Here is a 22,957-nt window from a genome sequence, read left to right as displayed (position 1 = left end):
CACCAGCTTGCATTCCCACCAACAGTGTAGGAGGGTTCCCCTTTCTCTGCATCCTCGCCAGCATCTGTCATTTCCTGACTTGTTAATTTTAGCCATTCTGACTGGTGTGAGGTGATATCTTGTGGTGGTTTTGATTTGTATTTCCCTGATGCTGAGTGATGTGGAGCACTTTTTCATGTGTCTGTTGGCCATCTGGATGTCTTCTTCGCAGAAATGTCTGTTCATGTCCTCTGCCCATTTCTTGATTGGATTATTTGTTCTTTGGGTGTTGAGTTTGCTAAGTTCTTTATAGATTTTGGACACTAGCCCTTTATCTGATATGTCATTTGCAAATGTCTTCTCCCATTCTGTCAGTTGTCTTTCGGTTTTGTTAACTGTTTCCTTTGCTGTGCAAAAGCTTTTGATCTTGATAAAATCCCAATAGTTCATTTTTGCCCTTGCTTCCTTTGCTTTTGGCGATGTTCCTAGGAAGATGTTGCTGCGGCTGAGGTCGAAGAGGTTGCTGCCTGTGTTCTCCTCAAGGATTTTGATGGATTCCTTTCTCACATTGAGATCCTTCATCCATTTTGAGTCTATTTTCGTGTGTGGTGTAAGGAAATGATCCAATTTCATTTTTCTGCATGTGGCTGTCCAATTTTCCCAACACCATTTATTGAAGAGGCTGTCTTTTTTCCATTGGACATTCTTTCCTGCTTTGTTGAAGATTAGTTGACCATAGAGTTGAGGGTCCATTTCTGGGCTCTCTATTCTGTTCCATTGATCTATGTGTCTGTTTTTGTGGCAGTACCATGCTGTCTTGATGATGACAGCTTTGTAATAGAGCTTGAAGTCCAGAATTGTGATGCCACCAACTTTGGCTTTCTTTTTCAATATTCCTTTGGCTATTCGAGGTCTTTTCTGGTTCCATATAAATTTTAGGATTATTTGTTCCATTTCTTTGAAAAAAATGGGTGGGATTTTGATAGGGATTGCATTAAATGTGTAGATTGCTTTAGGTAGCATAGACATTTTCACAATATTTGTTCTTCCAATCCAGGAGCATGGAACATTTTTCCATTTCTTTGTGTCTTCCTCAATTTCTTTCATGAGTACTTTATAGTTTTCTGAGTACAGATTCTTAGCCTCTTTGGTTAGGTTTATTCCTAGGTATCTTATAGTTTTGGGTGCAATTGTAAATGGGATGGACTCCTTAATTTCTCTTTCTTCTGTCTTGTTGTTGGTGTAGAGAAATGCAACTGATTTCTGTGCATTGATTTTATATCCTGACACTTTACTGAATTCCTGTACAAGTTCTAGCAGTTTTGGAGTGGAGTCTTTTGGGTTTTCCACATATAGTATCATATCATCTGCAAAGAGTGATAGTTTGACTTCTTTGCCGATTTGGATGCCTTTAATTTCCTTTTGTTTTCTGATTGCTGAGGCTAGGACTTCTAGTACTATGTTGAATAGCAGTGGTGATAACGGACATCCCTGCCGTGTTCCTGACCTTAGCGGAAAAGCTTTCAGTTTTTCTCCATCGAGAATGATATTTGCGGTGGGTTTTTCATAGATGGCTTTGATAATATTGAGGTATGTGCCGTCTATCCCTACACTTTGAAGAGTTTTGATCAGGAAGGGATGCTGTACTTTGTCAAATGCTTTTTCAGCATCTATGGAGAGTATCATATGATTCTTGTTCTTTCTTTTATTAATGTGTTGTATCACATTGATTGATTTGCGGATGTTGAACCAACCTTGCAGCCCTGGAATAAATCCCACTTGGTCGTGGTGAATAATCCTTTTAATGTACTGTTGAATCCTATTGGCTAGTATTTTGGCGAGAATTTTTGCATCTGTGTTCATCAAGGATACTGGTTTGTAGTTCTCTTTTTTGATGGGATCCTTGTCTGGTTTTGGGATCAAGGTGATGCTGGCCTCATAAAATGAGTTTGGAAGTTTTCCTTCTATTTCTATTTTTTGGAACAGTTTCAGGAGAATAGGAATTAGTTCTTCTTTAAATGTTTGGTAGAATTCGCCCGGGAAGCCGTCTGGCCCTGGGCTTTTGTTTGTTTGGAGATTTTTGATGACTGTTTCAATCTCCTGACTGGTTATGGGTCTGTTCAGGCTTTCCATTTCTTCCTGGTTCAGTTGTGGTAGTTTATATGTCTCTAGGAATGCATCCATTTCTTCCAGATTGTCAAATTTGTTGGCGTAGAGTTGCTCATAGTATGTTCTTATAATTGTCTGTATTTCTTTGGTGTTCATTGTGATCTCTCCTCTTTCATTCATGATTTTATTTATTTGGGTCCTTTCTCTTTTCTTTTTGATAAGTCTGGCCAGGGGTTTATCGATCTTATTAATTCTTTCAAAGAACCAGCTCCTAGTTTTGTTGATTTGTTCTATTGTTTTTTTGGTTTCTATTTCATTGATTTCTGCTCTGATCTTTATGATTTCTCTTCTCCTGCTGGGTTTAGGGTTTCTTTCTTGTTCTTTCTCCAGCTCCTTTAGGTGTAGGGTTAGGTTGTGTACCTGAGCCCTTTCTTGTTTCTTGAGAAAGGCTTGTACCGCTATATATTTTCCTCTCAGGACTGCCTTTGTTGTGTCCCACAGATTTTGAACCATTGTGTTTTCATTATCATTTGTTTCCATGAATTTTTTCAATTCTTCTTTAATTTCCTGGTTGACCCATTCATTCTTTAGAAGGATGCTGTTTAGTCTCCATGTATTTGGGTTCTTTCCAAATTTCCTCTTGTTATTGAGTTCTAGCTTCAGAGCACTGTGGTCTGAAAATATGCAGGGAATGATTCAATCTTTTGATAACGGTTGAGACCTGATTTAGGACCGAGGATGTGATCTATTCTGGAGAGTGTTCCATGTGCACTAGAGAAGAATGTGTATTCTGTTGCTTTGGGATGAAATGTTCTGAATATATCTGTGATGTCCATCTGTTCCAATGTGTCATTTAAGGCCTTTATTTCCTTGTTGATCTTTTGCTTGGATGATCTGTCCATTTCAGTGAGGGAAGTGTTAAAGTCCCCTAGTATTATTGTATTATTGTCGATATGTTTCTTTGATTTTGTTATTAATTGGTTTATATAGTTGGCTGCTCCCACGTTAGGGGCATAGATATTTAAAATTGTTAGATCTTCTTGTTGGACAGTTCCTTTGAGTATGATATAGTGTCCTTCCTCATCTCTTATTATAGTCTTTGGCTTAAAATCTAATTGATCTGATATAAGGATTGCCACTCCTGCTTTCTTCTGATGTCCATTAGCATGGTAAATTCTTTTCCACCCCCTCACTTTAAATCTGGAGGTGTATTCGGGTTTAAGATGAGTTTCTTGTAGGCAACATATAGATGGGTTTTGTTTTTTTATCCATTCTGATACCCTGTGTCTTTTGATTGGGGCATTTAGCCCATTAACATTCAGGGTAAGTATTGAGAGATATGAATTTAGTGCCATTGTATTGCCTGTAAGGTGACTGTTATTGTATATTGTCTCTGTTTCTTTCTGATCTACTACTTTGAGGGTCTCTCTTTGCTTAGAGGACCCCTTTCAATATTTCCTGTAGAGCTGGTTTGGTATTTGCAAATTCTTTCAGTTTTTGTTTGTCCTGGAAGCTTTTAATCTCTCCTTCTATTTTCAATGATAGCCTAGCTGGATATAGTATTCTTGGCTGCATGTTTTTCTCGTTTAGTACTCTGAATATATCATGCCAGCTCTTTCTGGCCTGCCAGGTCTCTGTGGATAAGTCTGCTGCCAATCTAATATTTTTACCATTGTATGTTACAGACTTTTCCTGGGCTGCTTTCAGGATCTTCTCTTTGTCACTAAGACTTGTAAATTTTACTATTAGGTGATGGAGTGTGGACCTATTCTTATTGATTTTGAGGGGGGTTCTCTGAATCTCCTGGATTTTGATGCTTGTTCCCTTTGCCATATTGGGGAAATTCTCTCCAATAATTCTCTCCAATATACCTTCTGCTCCCCTCTCTGTTTCCTCTTCTTCTGGAATCCCAATTATTCTAATGTTGTTTCGTCTTATGGTGTCACTTATCTCTCTAATTCTCCCCTCGTGGTCCAGTAGCTGTTTGTCCCTCTTTTGCTCAGCTTCTTTATTCTCTGTCATTTGGTCTTCTATATCGCTAATTCTTTCTTCTGCCTCATTTATCCTAGCCGTCAGAGCCTCCATTTTTGATTGCACCTCATTAATAGCTTTTTTGATTTCAACTTGGTTAGATTTTAGTTCTTTTATTTCTCCAGAAAGGGCTTTTATATCTCCTGAGAGGGTTTCTCTAATATCTTCCATGCCTTTTTCGATCCCGGCTAGAACCTTGAGAATCGTCATTCTGAACTCTGGATCTGACATATTACCAATGTCTGTATTGATTAGGTCCCTAGCCTTTGGTACTGCCTCTTGTTCTTTTTTTTGGGGGTGAATTTTTCCGCCTTGTCATTTTGTCCAGATAAGAGTATATGAAGGAGCAAGTAAAATACTAAAAGGGTGGCAACAACCCCAGGAAAATATGCTTTAGCCAAATCAGAAGAGGTCCCAAATCGTGAGGGGGGAGAAAGGGGATAAAAAGAGGTTCAGAAAGAAAAAAAAAAAGAAAGAAAGAAACAATTAAAAAAAGAAAACCAATGAAGAAAAAATATAAAAAGGAAAAAAATATATATATATTAGATAAATTAGTTAAAAAATGTTAAAAAAGAAAAGGGTAAAAGTTAAAAAAATTTAGCAGAAGAAGAAAAAAAATTGAAAAAGAAAAAAAAATTAACTGCAAGGCTAAAGAATCATGGGGAGAAAGCCATGAGTTCCGTGCTTTGCTTTCTCCACCTCTGGAATTCTGCTGCTCTCCTTGGTATTGAAACTGCACTCCTTGGTAGGTGAACTTGGTCCTGGCTGGGTTTCTTGTTGATCTTCTGGGGGAGAGGCCTGTTGTAGTGATTCTCAAGCGTCTTTGCCCCAGGCGGAGTTGCACCGCCCTTTCCCGGGGCCGGTCTGAGTAATCCGCTTGGGTTCGCTTTTGGGAGCTTTTGTTCCCTGAGCGCTTTCTGTAGAGTTCCGGAGGGCAGGAATGAAGATGGCGGCCTCCCGGTCTCCGGTCCGGAGGAGCCGAGAGCCAGGGGCCCCACTCCTCAGTGCGCCCTCAGAGAACAGCGCACAATGACTCCCGTCACCCTGGCCTCTGGCCGCGCTCTGAGCCGACCGAGCCTGCGACCGGTTCAAGGCAACCCCGAGCTGAGAGCTCACTCCTCGGCTCTGTCTCTGTAGCCGGCTTCCCCGTTCTTTTTTTTTTTTTTTTTTTTTTTTTAAAGATTTTATTTATTTATTTGACAGAGAGAGATCACAAGTAGACAGAGAGGCAGGCAGAGAGAGAGAGAGAGAGAGAGAGAGGTAAGCAGGCTCCCTGCCGAGCAGAGAGCCCGATGCGGGACTCGATCCCAGGACCCTGAGATCATGACCTGAGCCGAAGGCAGCGGCTTAACCCACTGAGCCACCCAGGCGCCCCTGGCTTCCCCGTTCTAATACCGGTAAGCTCTGCGACACTCAGACACCCCCGATCCTTCTGTGACCCTGCGGGACCTGAGGCCACGCTGACCCCGCGTGGGCTTCACCCCGGTTAAGCCTCTGGCGCGATGTCCCTCAGCGGAACAGACTTTTAAAAGTCCTGATTTTGTGCTCCGTTGCTCCGCCGCTTGCCGGGGGCCGGCCCCTCCCCCCACGGTCTATCTTCCCGTCGCTTTGGAGTCACTTCTCCGCCAGTCCTACCTTTCAGAAAGTGGTTGATTTTCTGTTTCTAGAGTTGCTGTTCTTCTTCTCTTCGATCTCCCGTTGGATTTGTAGGTGTTTGCAATCTTTAGATGAGCTATCTAGCTGATCTCCCGCTACCTGAAGTAGTCTCAGCCTGCTACTTCTCCGCCATCTTGACTCCCCTGGTCTTATTTTTTAGATATTCTTTTCATTTTTATTAATCTCTCTTTTTGCACTTCCTGCTATCTAAATCAATTCTGTTTCTCTGCTCCATATATCTTTTTATATTTTCTTTTTTTTTTTCTTCTGCCTTTCTTTCTTCTGGAAAATTGCCACATGTGATCTTCCAATTTGTTGATCTCTGCCTCAGCCTCATCCTTTCTGCTATATGTCCCATCTGCTTTATTGTTTTAACTGTTTCATTTTTTATTCTGTATATTTCTGCCTGGTTAAAACATTTTTCTTGTGTGGCACCTGGCTGGCTCAGTTGATATAGCATGAGTTCAATCCCCATGTAAGATGGAGAGCTTACTTGAAATTTTTTTTCTTATTATTTTATATTGTTAGTATCTTCCCTATCTTTAGTATGTCTACTAGGCTAATTTTTAAAATTAAATAATTTAAAGTAAGTGTGCCTGTTTTGTTATTTCTTCTTCTGATAAATTCTTATTCTAGCACCTTCTTTTTATTTTTAGAAAGTCATGCTGCTTAAATGTTTTTGGCATATAAGTTTATGTTCCTTTTTCACCTATTCTGTGAGAAGGTCAGATTCCAATCCCTGTCATCCCCAGTGATCTTAGGGATGAATTCTAAGAATTTTTTTTAAGAAAATACCAATACTTGGACCCCAGGAGAGTCTGATTTAATTGATGCTGAATGGTCCCTGGGTATAGGGATTTCTAAGATTGTAATTGTAGTTGTAATTTAAATTGTAAACTCACCAACCTCAGGAATTACTGGGAAAGGTAGGGGAAAGAATGTCTAAAATTAGTTCCCACCTCTTTTGTTCAATTCCTTATGCAGGGTTTCAGTGCTGTCCTGATTTTACTCCTGAGGAGACCTGGAGCACAGACCTGAGTTGTAGCAAGTGTAGGAGGAGGTGTGTCTTAAGATAGTGGTTTGGGAGAAGTAAGAGCAAAGCTCTAGCAGTTTCCCTCCTATTTGATTCTTTCTTAGTCATGTTTGGCTGCCTTCTGCTCCAGGCCAAAACCACCCTCTCCCCTACCTGCCCTGCCCATGCTGCCAGGCTTCTTACAGTTTCCTTTGGTCCTCAGTAATGATCTTGGAGGGAAGTTGCAGCAATTAAAATTGGACCCCCCAAACAGCAGCAATCTTGATTTCATCTCTACTCTAACTTTAAAGATTGATGTCTTACTGATTAAGGATCTAAATGTTTTTAAAAACGTATAATGGTCCTCTCTAAGGTTTCCTTTTTGGAGTTTCTCACTGAGAAAATGAGCTTTGAAAAACTTCTTAGAACTATTATCTCCTGCTTTTAAATAAGACTTATGTAACGAGTTTTGCAAAGTAAGATTCTTTTTTTGTAAATATACAAACATCAGCAAGGAACCATTGTTATTCATCTAGTAGGGTTAATATTTCTATAAATGTTGAACTTTTACTTTAAACAGTTTCATGTTTAGACTGACATTTCATTCTTTTTTTTTTTAAATTTTATTTATTTGATAGAGATCACAAGTAGGCAGAGAGGCAGGCAGAGAGAGAGGGGGAAGCAGGCTCCCCGCTGAGCAGAGAGCTTGACACAGGGCTCGATCCCACGACCCTGAGATCATGACCCAAGATGAAGACAGAGGCTTAACCCACTGAGCCACCCAGGCGCCGCTGAGGTTTCATTCTTAATGTACTCCTACCCTCACTTATACTCTGTCAAGAGGTTTTAAGACTTGTTTAATAAAGAACCATGTTTATATGTATTTTTTTCATAGATAGTGGAGTTGGAGCAGGGATTGATTCATATTATGAATATCTATTGAAAGCCTATGTCTTGCTTGGAGATGACAGTTTTCTGGAAAGATTTAATACAGTAAGTTGATCTAATTTTATAGTAACTTTAGAGCCAATTTTATTTGAGTGCCAGATTTTGATAGAAACTGAACTGAGTGAAAGTTGGAGAAATAATCTTTTTTAAATGTGTATTGGTTTTTTTGTCAATATTCCTTGATGATGTTGGACAAGGGTAGGACAAAGCTACGTACATTCCAAAAATTAGTTTACAAAGTAATTTTATTTTCATCTCTTTTCAGAAGTTTTTGAGTTCTGCCAGTAAGTCATAAAATAAGTAGATTTGAGTTTACCTAATCTTTTATACAAGGAAGTGAATTTATTGGAATAAATTACTAGTTATCTTTCTCCTTTGGACTCCAATTCTTGTTGAAATCTTGGAAATTTGGCCTAGTCCTTGATCACACCAAGCATGCAGGGCTTTGGAGATTTAGGGAAACTAGTGAGTATTCATTTCAAAAGCAGGTCAATAACTCTTTTTAAGTCTGGGTCAGAACCACAGGCATATTTTTAGGGGAGAAGAGGAGGGATTACTGAACCTGATCGGTTTGCCTTTGTAACTAAAGCAAATTGAAATCAGTACAGTAAACTCATCAGCTATATCACTGTATTCTTTTCAACATCATTTACAATTTCTTTGTGCACCCATCAGTTCACCCACATTACTGTGAGACAGTATGGTATAGTGGCTAAAGTAGGTGAATTTGTCCTGCTTGGGTTTAAATCCTGGTGTACCACTGGTTTTGTGACTTTGGGCAAGTAACTTTACACTATTTAATTCTGTTCCTTATCCACAAAATGGGAATATTAGTATTATCATAGAGTTATTGGGAGCATTAAATAAGCTAGTGCATGTGAAGTGTTAGAACGATGCCTTAGCATCTAGCAGATACTCAATAATACTTATTAAATAATAGATGAGTTAGGAAAAACCAGTAAGAGACCTAATAAGTTGCCAGTTGAATACTTAAAAAAAAAAACATGATCACATATTATTAGATTATAACAAGATTTTTTTTGAGGTGAACCAGGACAGGTTTTTTTTTAATTGGCTCATGGATTGACTAACAGCTCAACCTGTTTTTGTCAAATCTGAGAAATACCTAGAAGGTAAAAAAAGGGGAAAAAGAGTTTTTAAGAATATAAAAGATGTAGCAGACTGTAAGAGTGGTAACAGTAACTAGATGCATTAATTTAAGTAGTGGTGAGCTCCACCAGAGTATTACATTAGCTGAGAAGGGACCAAACTTCCTATACACAGGAGAAAAATGCAACTAATTCTGTAATACAGATGCCTATAACTATATTTCAAGAGGACATAAGAGCATCCTTTGGCCACAGCCATGGGCCATTCCCACAAGACAGCAATAGGATCTCCCCTCAGAAGATTCTATATTAACTATAATCTTTAATATTCTGCATCAGAATTAACACAGGGGAGTATATATACTATATTTTAGAAAGATTTCCATATAGAATAATTTAAATATTTACATAGTTAATAAGTAAATGTATTTATAAATAAATTCAGGTTAACTTTCTTCACAGTGAGATTTAATTACTGTTTTTAGAATAATACATCTTTTTTCATCTACTTTCATGAACACATTGTGATCTTCTAGCACTATGATGCCATAATGAGGTACATTAGCCAGCCACCTCTTCTGCTTGATGTACACATCCACAAGCCAATGCTGAATGCTCGAACTTGGATGGATGCTTTGCTTGCCTTTTTTCCAGGTTTGCAGGTAAAAAAACAAACCAAAAAAAAAAAACAACTAAAAACCCCACACCAAAATACCTGTGCTTTTTAAGTATTAACATAGAATAATTAAATGCATATGTGATCTCTAAAACTGAGTTACCAAAATGGAGTTACATTTTAAAATTAATATACATTTTTCTGTTTATATAATGACTCTAAAGTCAACTCATATTTTGTTAGGTAATTTTGTTGTTATTATTGACTTCTAGGTCTTAAAGGGGGATATTAGACCTGCTATTGAAACTCATGAAATGTTATATCAGGTGATAAAAAAACATAATTTCCTACCAGAGGTAAGCACATCATCTTGGGAATTCTAATTTACATATATTATAAATTGCTAATTTAAAGATAGCAAATGTTATCTTCAGGATTGGTTTATTCTTTCCTATTTTTTTCCTGGTTAAATAGTTTATTTAATTAAGTAGTTTTTGGTTTATACAGTACTATATATGTTTTTCCTTTTTCTCATGTATTAAGAGAAGTCTAATTTAAGGTAATGCTGACCTCTGTGTAAAAAGAAAACAACCCAAATTAGTATTTCTCAGCCTTTCCTAATCTATGCCATTACATACATATTTTCTCATTCTAACTTTTACATATACCCACCAACTAGAGAGATTTTTTTTTTTAAGATTTTATTTATTTATTGGACAGAGATCACAAGTAGGCAGAGAGGCAGGCAGAGAGAGAGAGAGGAGGAAGCATGCTCCCTGCCAAGAAGAGAGCCCGATGCGGGGCTCGATCCTAGGACCCTGGGATCATGACCCGAGCCAAAGGCAGAGGCTTTATTAACCCACTGAGCCACCCAAGCGCCCCTAGAGAGACTTTTTTACTCTTTATTTTCTAAAGATTATTTGATGAAAATGATATGCATTGAACATATACTCTTGCTGAATACATAGACTGCCTAGTTTTTATATATTAGTAATAAATATTCTTGCTAGCTTGATAGGCCAAATCTTAATAGCACACATTTTGGCTTTCCAGAAATGTACCATTAAAAATTCCCAAATTCATGTATGTGTTCTGTCCCTGCTTATTCACTACACTCTGCGAGATATCTAAGCATTTCACCAATTTAGATTGCTTTTTTTTTTAAAGATTTTTTTTTTTTTAAGATTTTATTTATTTGACACACAGAGAGAGAAATCACAAGCAGGCAGAGAGGCAGGCAGAGAGAGAGAGAGGAGGAAACAGGCTCCCTGCTTAGCAGAGAGCCCGATGTGGGGCTCCATCCCAGGACCCTGAGATCATGACCTGAGCCGAAGGCAGAGGCTTTAACCCACTGAGCCACCCAGGCGCCCCTTTTTTAAAGATTTTATTTATTTATTTGACAGACAGAGATCACAAATAGGCAGAGAGGGAAGCAGAGAGAGATTGGGGAAAACAGGTTCCCCGCCAAGCAGAGAGCCTGATGCGGGGCTCGATCCCAGGACCCTGGGATCATGACCTGAGCCAGAAGCAGAGGCTTTAACCCACTGAGCCACCCAGGTGCCGCTAGATTGCTTCCTTAAGTGTTTGTTTGAGAAAGTATAGTTTTATTAGACTTCAGGTAAGTAGGACTGTGCATTGTAGAAAATTCATATTCACTGAGAATAAACCAAGGTTCAACTAAATACATCTTATCACAGATTAAGTTTTATTTGGTTCCCATAAAGGTTTTGGTTTTATTTTAATCTTTTTTTTTTTTTAAACCAGTTGGCTCTGTTAGTGAATAATTTCAAGTGAGACTAGTTTTATTTTTAAATAATGACTTGTCTCACTCTGCAGAGGATTTGAGGTTGTTACAAAAGAAAGAATATACTAAAATGCTAAAATAGAAATAGAACAAGGGACTTAATAATTAAGAGGAAAAATGGAGATAAGGAAAAAGAAGAAAACACAAAGACCCATTTAGTAGCATTACTGAGTTTCATAGTTTTCTCTAAGCTTCCTAATAGCCAAAATGATCATTTACAAAAATAATTACTTTAATTACTAATAATAGCACTTTAGCGAAAATGAATTGTGATTTTAAGCAATGAATATTTTCATTTTATTGATGAAAATTGTTACCAATATTTTAATTTTTTACTTTCTTATGGTCTAACTTATGTACTGTATACTCTAGAACCGGTTGTTTATTTTTTAATCACATTTCTATACCTATTTATATGTTGTTTTGTCTAGGCATTTACCACAGATTTCAGGGTACATTGGGCTCAACATCCTTTAAGACCAGAATTTGCAGAAAGTACCTACTTCTTGTATAAAGTAAGCTCTTTTACCTCTCTTTTTGCTGTTTAGTCCCCATTCTCTATTGGATATCTCACTACCTTATAATAGTTACTGGATTTTCAAAGTCCTTGTTTAATGTTATCATGATTGGATATGTTCCGGTTTTCATTCATCTAGACCATAGTATTGAAAGATAGGAGAATTGACACCTAAGTTTTGTGTCTTTTCAAAATATTTACATAAACATTTCTAAAAAGAGAAATGTTATATTCTAGAGTTGCTTTCTAAAGCATGTCTCTTACCTTTTTGGGCTTTGAAAATTTTATCAAAGGGCTGAGAGACGTAGTTGGACAGCTTTCCAGTTGTGTGTTTAAGATATTCCATAAAGCAGATCCCTGGCTTATTTTCAGAGCTAAGTTCTGTGTAACATGTACTCCAGTGTCTGATACAATGCCTAAGCACCTAGTAGGTACTCAATAAATCCCTGATAAATGAGTGGGTATATGGTAATATATAAGCTATATATATGTATACATATATTCTCCTTTTTAATAGGCTACAGGAGATCCTTACTACCTTGAAGTAGGGAAAACACTTATTGAAAATTTAAATAAATATGCTAGAGTGCCTTGCGGATTTGCTGCCATGAAGGATGTTCGTACTGGAAGTCATGAGGACAGGTAAAACATTCCTAACATCCCCTTTCCTCAGGGTAACTCTGAAACAACACAAAATACAACTCTTAGAATTCAGATACGCTTAATGCTTTTACAAAAGGTTCTTGAAGATGCAAAAGGTAGTTCATTGTGTTTATATTTTAAACTCTTGAATGGGCTTATTTAAAGTTTGTATTTTTATCATGGTGCCTGGCATATAGTAGGTGCTTAAATGATTTTTAAGTAGATGAATAAACAAATGTTAAATATCAGAACCTTGGTATTAGGAGTATTAGGAATGCGGGGAGGGGGTCCTGTGTTAATAGTTTTTATATTATGTACAATGTTAGAAATTATCAAGATGATGACGAATGATCTGCATTATGATTTTTGCGGAGTCAAAAATTCCTCAAAGCATATCTTGGTTAATGTGTGTATTCTTTCTTATTCTGTTGCCGATTTGAAGGGCTGGGGAAGACCATTGTCAATTTCTCTTTCATCGTATATTGGATAGATGTGGATGGCATGAAATGCTCAAGCTGTAAAAAGCATACTTTGGTTACTGTGATATTCACTAACATTACAGTTATTCCAGGATTACTTACCTGGTTATTTTAACCATCCAGAACCTAGCAGCACATCTCTAATGAACACTAACGTTTGTTGATTTGGTTACCAGATGTTCATTCCACAGGTGTTTATGATGTGTTTTATGTGCCAGAGTTATACTAGTTTCTGAGGATTTAAGATAGAAGACATGTCTTTTCCGTCTTTGAATCACTGAGAATAGGCAGATAAAGAGATGCTACTACATTGTATATGTGCCATGAAACGTATTAAAGATTGGGATATGACAGTCCCTGGAAGGTTTCTGGAGGCTGCTGTATCATCCTTCAAGATAAGGATGAGAAAACAGTAGTAAAAGGAATTTCACGCAGAGGCGTAGAGGCAGGTGAGATACAGCCCTCATCATCTACTCAGAGCTGTCCTTAGTCCTTCACTCGAGAGTATTTAGATAATAGTTAATGAGGCTTGAGACCTACTTCCCTGATCGTAGCTGATGAGAAATGGATAGGTTTTTGGAAGTAGCCATGTAGATACCAATAAGAAATGAAAGCAGATAGGCTGTGTATTTATTTTTAATATTTATTTACTGCTATCTACATTTTGGGCACTCTTCTGATTAAGCCCCTTCTTTGTTTAATTCCTTTGATCTTGACAACAACCCTCTGAAGTGTAATTTCTGTTATAATCTTCATTGTAGAGGTGAAGAAGCCAAGGCACAGAAAGGTTGGGGAACTTACCGAAGGTCGCACAGTTAGTAATTAGAATTCTTATCAAGGCAGATTGGCTCTTGAATGCAATGCTATTCTGGCAACTCATGCAAGGAACGGAATAATTAAGCACCTGCTGTATGCCAGGCACTGCACTTACGTGTGGGGATGGGAAGAGAAATTAGAACCCATTCCTGCCCTCCCTTGACTTGTAGTTAGTGAAGATAAGTATGTAAAGATACACTTAAAACCACGTGATTTGTGCTATAGTAGAAAAAAAGAGTAACAGGTTGAGGAATTACAGAGCAAGGCATGATTTACTCTATGTAGAGAGTTCCAGTTTTGTAAATTTAGCAATCTCCTATTTTTCCCTATAAATATTCCTTATATGACATTGTTTTTAGACCATTCACCACTGCCTTTGTCCCAGTCTGATTATATTCCAGTATGTAGAGTGTATCTTAAAATATCATGTCCAGAATTAGCCATCCTCAGGATGTGCCTGGCAAAACATCACTGTTCGAGAACAGTTGTGAGGTTGCTGATTTTCCAAGCAGCTGATGGGCTTGCGCCCTCCATCCAGCTGAGGATAGCAGCTTCATCAACTCACTGTTCCTCATGGCAACATCGTATCTCTCCTGCATTTGGCCCAGCCAAAGGTCGAGAACTACTAATCATCATTCTCTGTTACCAGATAAGCTTTAGATTTTTAGCAGCTTTATTATATTCAGCTCACAGTGAGCTTGTGGCCAGTTCACTTCAGTTACTTAACTGTGGCCTGACAAATGGGTATTGTCCAACCTGCTTTTAAGCAAGTGATTTTTTTTTTTTTTGGGTGTAAACTTAGAACTTTATCCTTAGCTTAGCAAAATTTGATTTTGTTGGGTTGTGTGTGTGTGTGTGTGTGTGTGTTTCTAGACCTAAAAGAGAGTTTGAATCTCATCTCAGTCATCTAACATACTACCGAAATTACCTGTTTTCAGTGATCTGCAGTTTATTTATTTATTTATTTTTTAAAAAAGATTTTATTTATTTATTTATTTGACAGAGAGAGTGAGAGATCACAAGTAGGCAGAGCAGCAGGCAGAGATAGAGGGGGAAGCAGGCTCCCCGCTGAACAGAGAGCCCGACGCGGGGCTCGATCCCAGGACCCTGAGATCATGACCTGAGCCGAAGGCAGAGGCTTAACCCACTGAGCCACTCAGGCGCCCCATGATCTGCAGTTTAGATAGGCATACCTTAAAAAGTTTCCATCTAAATTGTTGGGGAAGAATTCTGTTTGGACCATGGCTAGTACACCTTGTGGTGTAACATTTGAGGGCTTTCAGGTTGCAAGCTTTTTGCATCTGGTTGCTTACTCCCTTACAGATCTGTCAGTGGTCCCCTGGCTCACCGGCGTACACACATACAATTTTCAAAACGGGCATATCTGTATGTTCCTTAATGATCACGGAAAGAATATAAATGGCAAAAAAAATATCAAAAATCTTTCCTATGACACTTCCCTGCTTGCCCACCCTAAGATAACATCACTGTTGGCAATTTGATAAGCAGTCTTCCAGATAGTTTTATTACATGTATGTTTGCATTCGTGTATATATTTATGGTTTTATAATACAAATCAGATTATATGATATGATACCCAGTTTGCTAGCCTTACCCAATTTGTACTGTAGTGATTTTACCATTTCTCTATTCTAAGTGTTTGCTAACCATCTCTTTCATAGTAAGTTCTAGAATTTGCCCAAAAATCAACACCCTGCTCATCTGTCTACGGTTCTCAAGGTAGCATTTGCTCATGATAATAACTATCCCCCAGAGAAGGTTAAATTATCATAAGTATATTGCAGATTGACAGGAAGTGTTTTATCTATTCTGAAAAGATTAACATATAAAATGTTCAAAAAATTTTTGAAAGATTACAGGTGAGTTGTTCTAAAACAAACATCATTGTTGTATAGGAAAAATAATGATAGCTCTGTTTTTGAGCTCCTACATATGCCGGGTGCTGTGCTAAATAATAAATGTGTAGTATCTCATTTAGCCTTTACCCCAGTGTTAGACATAGACATGCATTATTATATCCTTTCCAGAAAAATAAACTGAAGCTCACAGTCCTTCTATAATATCCTCATGATTCTACAGCTAGTCAGTGGAAAGTCTTCTATTTCCAAAGCCCATTTCTTTACCTCTGTGTTCCATTGCCTCTCTAGTTCATTCTTTAGTAATACTGTTAAAACTTGCTTTTGATTTAGTAAATGTTTATTGAGTGCCTACTGTGTGCCAGGACTTGTGCTTGGCTGGAGGTGTGAAACTATGCTGTCTGTCCAGTAAATTACGAGTTATTACTGCCAAAACCTAGGATGCTTTGGGAGGTAGTAAATGTGATAAATTCCATCTTACTATAACTCCATCTAACAGCTATGCTCTTTTTCTGCCACTTTTAATTTTATTAAAGCTTTTTTTTTAAATGTTAATTAAAACATTATAACATTAAATAATTTATAAAGTCGCATATATTTTTATCCCCTTTGTTTCTTCTGTATTCCCTTTTTGACAAGTATTTAAATATTTACAAAGTTATAATCGTAGTCCCTGTGATTTGTGCTGTACTTTTTTCATGTAATTTTTTGTAAGTGATTTCCTTCACCTTTAAAGCCTTCTTGCTTATCACTTAAATGGCTACATAATGAACTCCATCAAAATTGTTTTACTTTATCCAGCTTAATATTAATTGAATTCTTGTATGGCTCTCAGTGGTAAAGTTTATCTGCATTACCTCCCTGCTGTTGGTTCTCTGTAGAAGAAATGGAAAACTCTCCTTCATTGGAAGACCAATGGGAAAAATTTTGTCTGTACTATTGACAAGATTTAGTGTACCTGTGTGGTAGGCAGCCCCTCTGGTGTTTTTCATTCCCTTGGAATATGCTTCGAGTCAAGACTGTTCCATTGGGGAACAGATAGATACTGTAGTACTTTGGACTTTGGAATTGGTATCGACTTGTTTATTGACCTTGACTCTGTTTCAGATAGTTGGCATTGGATATTTTTATGTTCTTAGATTTATTTGTGACTTTTTATCTTAGGATGGATTCTTTCTTCTTGGCTGAGATGTTTAAGTATCTTTACCTGTTATTTGCTGATAAAGAAGACATTATTTTTGATATAGAAGATTACATCTTTACAACAGAAGCTCATCTGTTACCTCTTTGGCTCTCTACTACAAATCAAAGTATCTCTAAGAAGAATACAGTAGGTTATGTTTTTTAATTAAATGTCTTATTTTCTTTTATGTGGTTATTTTTCCAAGTGAAAAATCATTCATGAATAGAATTCAATAAATATATGTATGGCAGGAGGAAAAGTACACTTGATATTTTATTTTGTTTTCTTACAGTTTTATCTTATATACACTTACTATATTCTTGTTTTGTTTTATTATATTGTTTATCCTATACACACTTAGATTTCACTTAATGTTTCATATGAACACACTATAATGTTTAGTAAAATAATGATTTTTATTTATGTAACATTCTTTTATATTGTAGACTTCAGAATATACAGAACTGGATGACAGTAATTTTGACTGGACTTGTCCAAACACTCAGATTCTCTTTCCTAATGACCCACTGTATGCTCAGAGTATTCGTGAACCCTTGAAAAATGTGGTGGATAAGAGCTGTCCTAGAGGCATCATCAGAGTGTAAGATGTTGTATTTCATACTTGTTAATAACCAAGTTAATTGTTAGTAAATGACAGAGAGTGTAAGGAACATATAACGGCCAAGAAGATGTTCACTTAGACCAAAAACATACTGAAGTATGTAGTTATCACTAATGAAAAATTATTCATTGGTAAAGTTAGAGGGCAAAGTTTATTCTGAAGTAATGTCTTTTTTATTATGGAAATTTTATTATGGAAATTTATTATGGTGATTATTTTGTTTAATGAACTGTTAATAGTCAGTGGGTGGCATGTAATAGTTAACTTCTGTAGTTCATTTTTACACAAAATAGTTTCTTCAAATGCTTCCACATATCTTATTTATGTAGAAAGTATTTTTCCTTTAATCTGTAGTTTCTATGTAGTGAAAATATAGTTTCTTGTTTCATTTGATTTTGTTTTTTGATGAAGTACTGATTCTTAGTTCTTAAATAAAATTTTTTGGCTTAATGAGTTCATTTTTTTCCTAAATAGTTACATTAGAAAGGCCATCAATAAGAAATTAAAAAAAAATTTTTTTTAAGTGAGTGTTATTATGCACAGATAGAAACACTGTTTTGCTTCCTTGAAAAACCCTGTTTTTCAAGGAAGAAGTCAATAATAACAAATCCCCAAGCCAACCTTTTCTGTGCTTTCAGATAGTTTTAAGGCTGTCGACTAATGCAGACTTGTAGATAATATACATGCTTTGGTAACTGTAAAATATATTTGACTATGCCACTTAATAAACTAAGTTATATATGAGAAAATAGCTGTTTCCAGTTTTTCCAGTTCCACTAGTTCTAAAACTAGCAATTTTGCAAGTATCTAAAATTATTTTTATTTGTCTTAGGTTTTTCCCCAGTTCTGATTTGTAGTTTTTTAAGCCTTGCCTATAATTACTTTTAGCAGAGAGGAGAGTTTCAGGAGTGGAGCTAAACCCCCTCTGAGAGCCAGAGATTTCATGGCCACTAACCCTGAACATTTAGAAATCTTGAAGAAGATGGGGGTGAGTTTGATTCACCTCAAAGATGGGAGAGTCCAGTTGGTTCAACATGCAATCCAAGTAAGCCATTGCTGTACTAATTAGATACCATCTCTGCCCTTTTTGGTCTCATCAGCTTTCATAAGATAATGACATTTGGCTTTCTAAAAACTTTTAATAAATGTGATTTAAAGTTAGAGAATCAGGGGGCACCTGGGTGGCTCAGTGGGTTGAGCCGCTGCCTTCGGCTCGGGTCGTGATCTCAGGGTCCTGGGATCGAGCCCCGCGTCGGGCTCTCTGCTCAGCAGGGAGCCTGCTTCCCTCTCTCTCTCTCTCTCTGCCTGCCTCTCTGTCTACTTGTGATCTCTCTCTGTCAGATAAATGAATGGAATCTTTAAAAAAAAAAAAAAAAAAAAAAAAAAGTTAGAGAATCAGAATTTTAGGACGTGGAAGTATCTTGGAAAGCCATGTAATTGGGCCCCTTCCTACTGTAAATCAAATGAACAGTGAATCTTGGAACACTGAAAAAATAAAATTAAATTAAAAAAAAAAAAACATCAAAAAAAATCACGAATAGGTTGGGTAATTTGCTTAAATCAGTAGAGTCAAATGTAGGGCTCAAGTTCAGAGTTTTCTGTTTCTCAGCACCTTGTCTTTCCACCCTTTACAGCAAATCTTAAAAGCTAGTAATTCATTTCAATACCTCTGTAGTTTACAGTATTTTAGTTTCCAAAAATCTTCTGAATCTAAGTATTTTATTTGTTGTGAAAATCAAAATTTGTAAGTATTTGTCTATGCCTAGGAAAAATAACATGACTTTTTGAGAAAATTCTATTGTTTTTTGCTTTAAAAGCTTTCATAATATGAAACCTTTTAATTTTTCAGTTTATTCGCCTTATTAGTATATTGATTCTGAGAAAAAACAGTTTGCTAAAGAATTTCAACATGGTATCCCTTAATCTCAAATCCAGCCTTCCCACAACCTTAGTTTTCCCTCTGATTTTTCTCATCTCTGTTGTCCTATCGATCCTTTCTTAAAGAGTCTTCTGCCTGCTCCCTTATGTTTCTCTTACTGTCACTTCTCAGTAGAGAGAGCAGCATCTGTAGTGACATTATGTTCACTTACGCCACCAATGGCATAATTACCACCCAGTGACCTCTTAATCCTTATTTAATTAATTTTTTTGTAACTGTTGACTGACCCCTTTTTAAAATATACCCCTTTCTTGGCTTTCAGGGCATTCCAGCAACATAGATCTTTTCTACTTTTCTGTTCATTGCTTTGTGCGTTCCTTTGGAACTTTCCTTTTTTGCCACAGCCATTCAGTGTAGGCACTACCAGAGAGTCTGGATCGTACCCCTTTCTCTCTGTATTCTTCTTCTGCAGTCACATCTGTTTCAACAAGTACAGCTGTCGTCTTTGTACATGTGATTTCTTAGATGTACGTAGGTAACCCTGATTCCTACCTATACTCTTAAATTCAGCTTTAATCTGCCGGTCATATGTATGACATGTGTCTGCATCTCAGTCTCTGTCTAAACCTGGATTATCTCTTTGTGCCCCCACCTCAGTCCATTTCTCTTCCTTTTTGTTTGCCATCTCAATAGCCCCTAACATCATTCTCTTAAGTCACCAAACCTGGATATATCTAGATAGGCTTGAACTTGTCTCTGTCTCCAAACTCCTCTCTGTTCTGTCTTATCCTCTAACTCTGTCAAGTACAATTAACTTTTCCTATTAAGTGTCAGGAATCCACCTTTTTTTTCCCACTACAGTAGGCATTCTTCAGCTTTTCCTCTGTTAAGACTCAATTCAAATATCATTTTCTAAATATTTCCCAGATCCACACTGGCAGAATCAAACATTCCTTTGTCTGTGCTGCTAGTCTAATTTCCCACATGAGAATTTTATCATAGGTAAATTTATATGTCTGTATCCTCTAGATACAAACTTCTTAAAGTGAAAGACTCTGTCCCCAGTTCCTAGTCCATTGCTGGGATCTTAATAGAAGCCTGATACATATATTTTGAATTTAGTGTGATTATTGGCTCATAATTCCGAAGAAGGGAAGTATGGATCAGTATGAGGTTTATTTCTTATAAGGGGAAGCAGTGGAAAAATCAAGCAAAGTAAACATTTCAGCATTTGGTGGAAGTCCAGTTCTCAATTTGTATCAGAAGTGGTTTGTAGAACAGTGAAGGAGATGTTGAAAAAAATTACAAATCTACTTTCAGAAAATATTTCCAGAAGTAGTATTTTTAGGACAAATCAGGCCATAAGTATTTGATAGGAACTGAAACCGAAAGGGGAAATTTTAGAATAGGTTATATAGTGCATTAGTATTTAAGACATCAAAAAGTTGAAAGTTTTCATTTCGAAAGGATAAAATTAATCTGTTTTTTCCCTAGGCTGCTAGTTCAATTGATGCTGAAGATGGGTTGAGGTTCATGCAGGAGATGATTGAATTGTCAAGTCAGCAACAGAAAGAACAGCAGCTTCCTCCACGGGCTGTACAAATTGTTTCCCACCCATTTTTTGGCAGGGTAGTGTTAACTGCTGGACCAGCTCAGTTTGGGCTAGATCTGTCTAAACATAAAGAGGTGTGTACACTTATAATATGCTTGTTGAAATTGAATGTGTTGTGTAAGTATTGTCTCATTACTTAGTCTAATTTAGCGGTTTCAGTTTGTTAAACCTAAATATTTAATCTACTAAAACCCAAATATTCATTCTCCCAGATTAAAGCAGATTAAAGTTAAAAGCATATCTTGAAAATTTTGAGTCATAATTTATGTATACAACATGCTTAAAAAATTTTACTTAAAATGTTTTTCACATATTGTCCGGTTCTTGGCCTGTTCTGTAGTTTGGTATCTTTAATTTATCTAAAAATGGTTTTTTGGACTTTTTAGCAACTACTAGAACCTTTTGTTGAACAGAAATCTAACTTGGAGCTTTAAGGTAGAACACAACTAAAAGCAGAGATGCTCTAGCTCAGGTGGCCATAGAGAGCATGACACTGTGGTCCCACCAAGCCAACTTGGAAGGCCACTAAGCTAGCCCAGCCCCTTAGTTTTAACGTAGGAAACAAAGACCTACATTGTTAAACAGTTCACACATTCATCTAACTGGTTGCTGAGTTGGGACCAGACCCAAGTTGCCTGATAATCTAAAGCCAATGCTCTTTGAACTCCATTCCCCCTAATGGAAACCTTTTTTGTGTGTGTTTTTTAAAGCTCTAAACGTTTATTGATTCATCCACTCAGCAGCTCTTTTTTGAGTCCAGTACTACTGTATTCTAGGCCCTGTTTTAGATGTTAGCTATGTATGATGTTTATGAAGCTCGTGTAGATCATGCCCTTGTGGAGTTTGCACTCTAGGAGAGAGAGGGATATTAAAGTATCTTTATGTTGGTATCTTTAAAATCAGTTCTCTGATGGATTAATCATTCTAGGAAGAGAACTGCTTGCAGATTCATGTAGATTAAATCTATTTTTCCCCTCTTTCAAAAGATTTTTCTGCCCATAAGTGATGGTTTAAAAGTGGTTCCCAGCTATTTTAAGTGTGGATGTGGGTATGAGGTGAATCTGCCTATGAATTCCAACTTTACCACTTACTAACATTGTGTCTTTGAGCAAATTATGTAACCCAAGTCTTAGTTTCCCCATATGTAAAATGGAGATGTTCTATGTTTTTTTCTTAGAGTCGTTATAAAGATCAGCTTTAGTAATTTATGTTTTATAAACTGTATTTTATGTTTTATATACAAATATATATCTGCTTTATATGCTTTAAAAAGTATTTATGTTTTAGAAACTGCAGAGCGCAGTACAAGGTTGGTTGGGTACTATGATTTGCAAAAGTGTTCAAAACAAAAACTTTTTGCTAAGTTTATACTGGATATGTTATCATTAGAAATGAAGTAAAGCTCTAGATGGTAAATTGTATTGACTAGAGAGTGATTTGAGAAGACAAAAGGATATTTAACTTCCTTATATTTCTGACAGACAAGAGGATTTGTTGCAAGCAGTAAACCATACAACGGTTGTTCAGAGCTTACTAACCCCGAGGCAGTGATGGGAAAAATCGCTTTGATACAAAGAGGACAGTGCATGTTTGCAGAAAAGGCTCGCAACATTCAGAATGCTGGTGCCATTGGTGGCATTGTTATTGGTGAGTATTCCCCTGTGCCATTGGGTTGACTGGGAGGAGATCATTTTTAGGATTTTTCCTTGTGTTTGTCAAAATTTTAGCAGAATTCATCACATTATTTTTAGTTCACTAGACAGCATAATGGGTGGGTAATCCAGTGACTCTCTTAAATAATTTCTGTGTCTTGTATATCTTTTTTGAAAGTCTAGATTTGGGTTTCTGTATATTAAGTCCAGTAAAAGTACCTGGGGACAGATAAGAGCGTGGGGGTACCCCAAAGCACCCAACAGTATGGATAAGAAAATGTGCTTTCAGATCCAAAGCCCTCTAAAGGCAAGAATTACACTCTGCCACCTCCAGTGGGAAGCCATTAAAAATACCCATTCCTCCACAAAGATGCAGGCTTTGGAGTCAAATACATTGGGGTGCAGTTCCTGGCT

At 36.9% G+C, this 22,957-nt stretch overlaps 1 protein-coding gene across 2 annotated transcripts in view; it reads left to right on the top strand.

The window, feature by feature from the left end:
- The window catches only part of EDEM3 (ER degradation enhancing alpha-mannosidase like protein 3), a 76,143-nt gene that overhangs the window by 38,697 nt on the left and 14,489 nt on the right, over nt 1–22,957 (top strand). Inside the window, exons 9-18 of one of the 2 annotated variants that reach the window (XM_047704724.1) lie at nt 7,683–7,780; nt 9,381–9,506; nt 9,733–9,816; nt 11,696–11,779; nt 12,299–12,423; nt 16,760–16,925; nt 17,225–17,379; nt 18,292–18,445; nt 20,774–20,965; nt 22,373–22,538. In XM_047704724.1, coding sequence (XP_047560680.1) covers nt 7,683–7,780; nt 9,381–9,506; nt 9,733–9,816; nt 11,696–11,779; nt 12,299–12,423; nt 16,760–16,925; nt 17,225–17,379; nt 18,292–18,445; nt 20,774–20,965; nt 22,373–22,538 — 1,350 coding nt within the window. Of the gene's footprint in view, nt 1–7,682; nt 7,781–9,380; nt 9,507–9,732; nt 9,817–11,695; nt 11,780–12,298; nt 12,424–16,759; nt 16,926–17,224; nt 17,380–18,288; nt 18,446–20,773; nt 20,966–22,372; nt 22,539–22,957 lie in introns of both variants that reach the window. The other variant, XM_047704723.1, reaches the window with a different exon arrangement.

Source organism: Lutra lutra, chromosome 15, assembly GCF_902655055.1.
Source record: "Lutra lutra chromosome 15, mLutLut1.2, whole genome shotgun sequence".
NCBI classification, from domain to species: Eukaryota; Metazoa; Chordata; class Mammalia; order Carnivora; family Mustelidae; genus Lutra; species Lutra lutra.
This window is presented reverse-complemented; position numbering and strand designations above follow the sequence as displayed.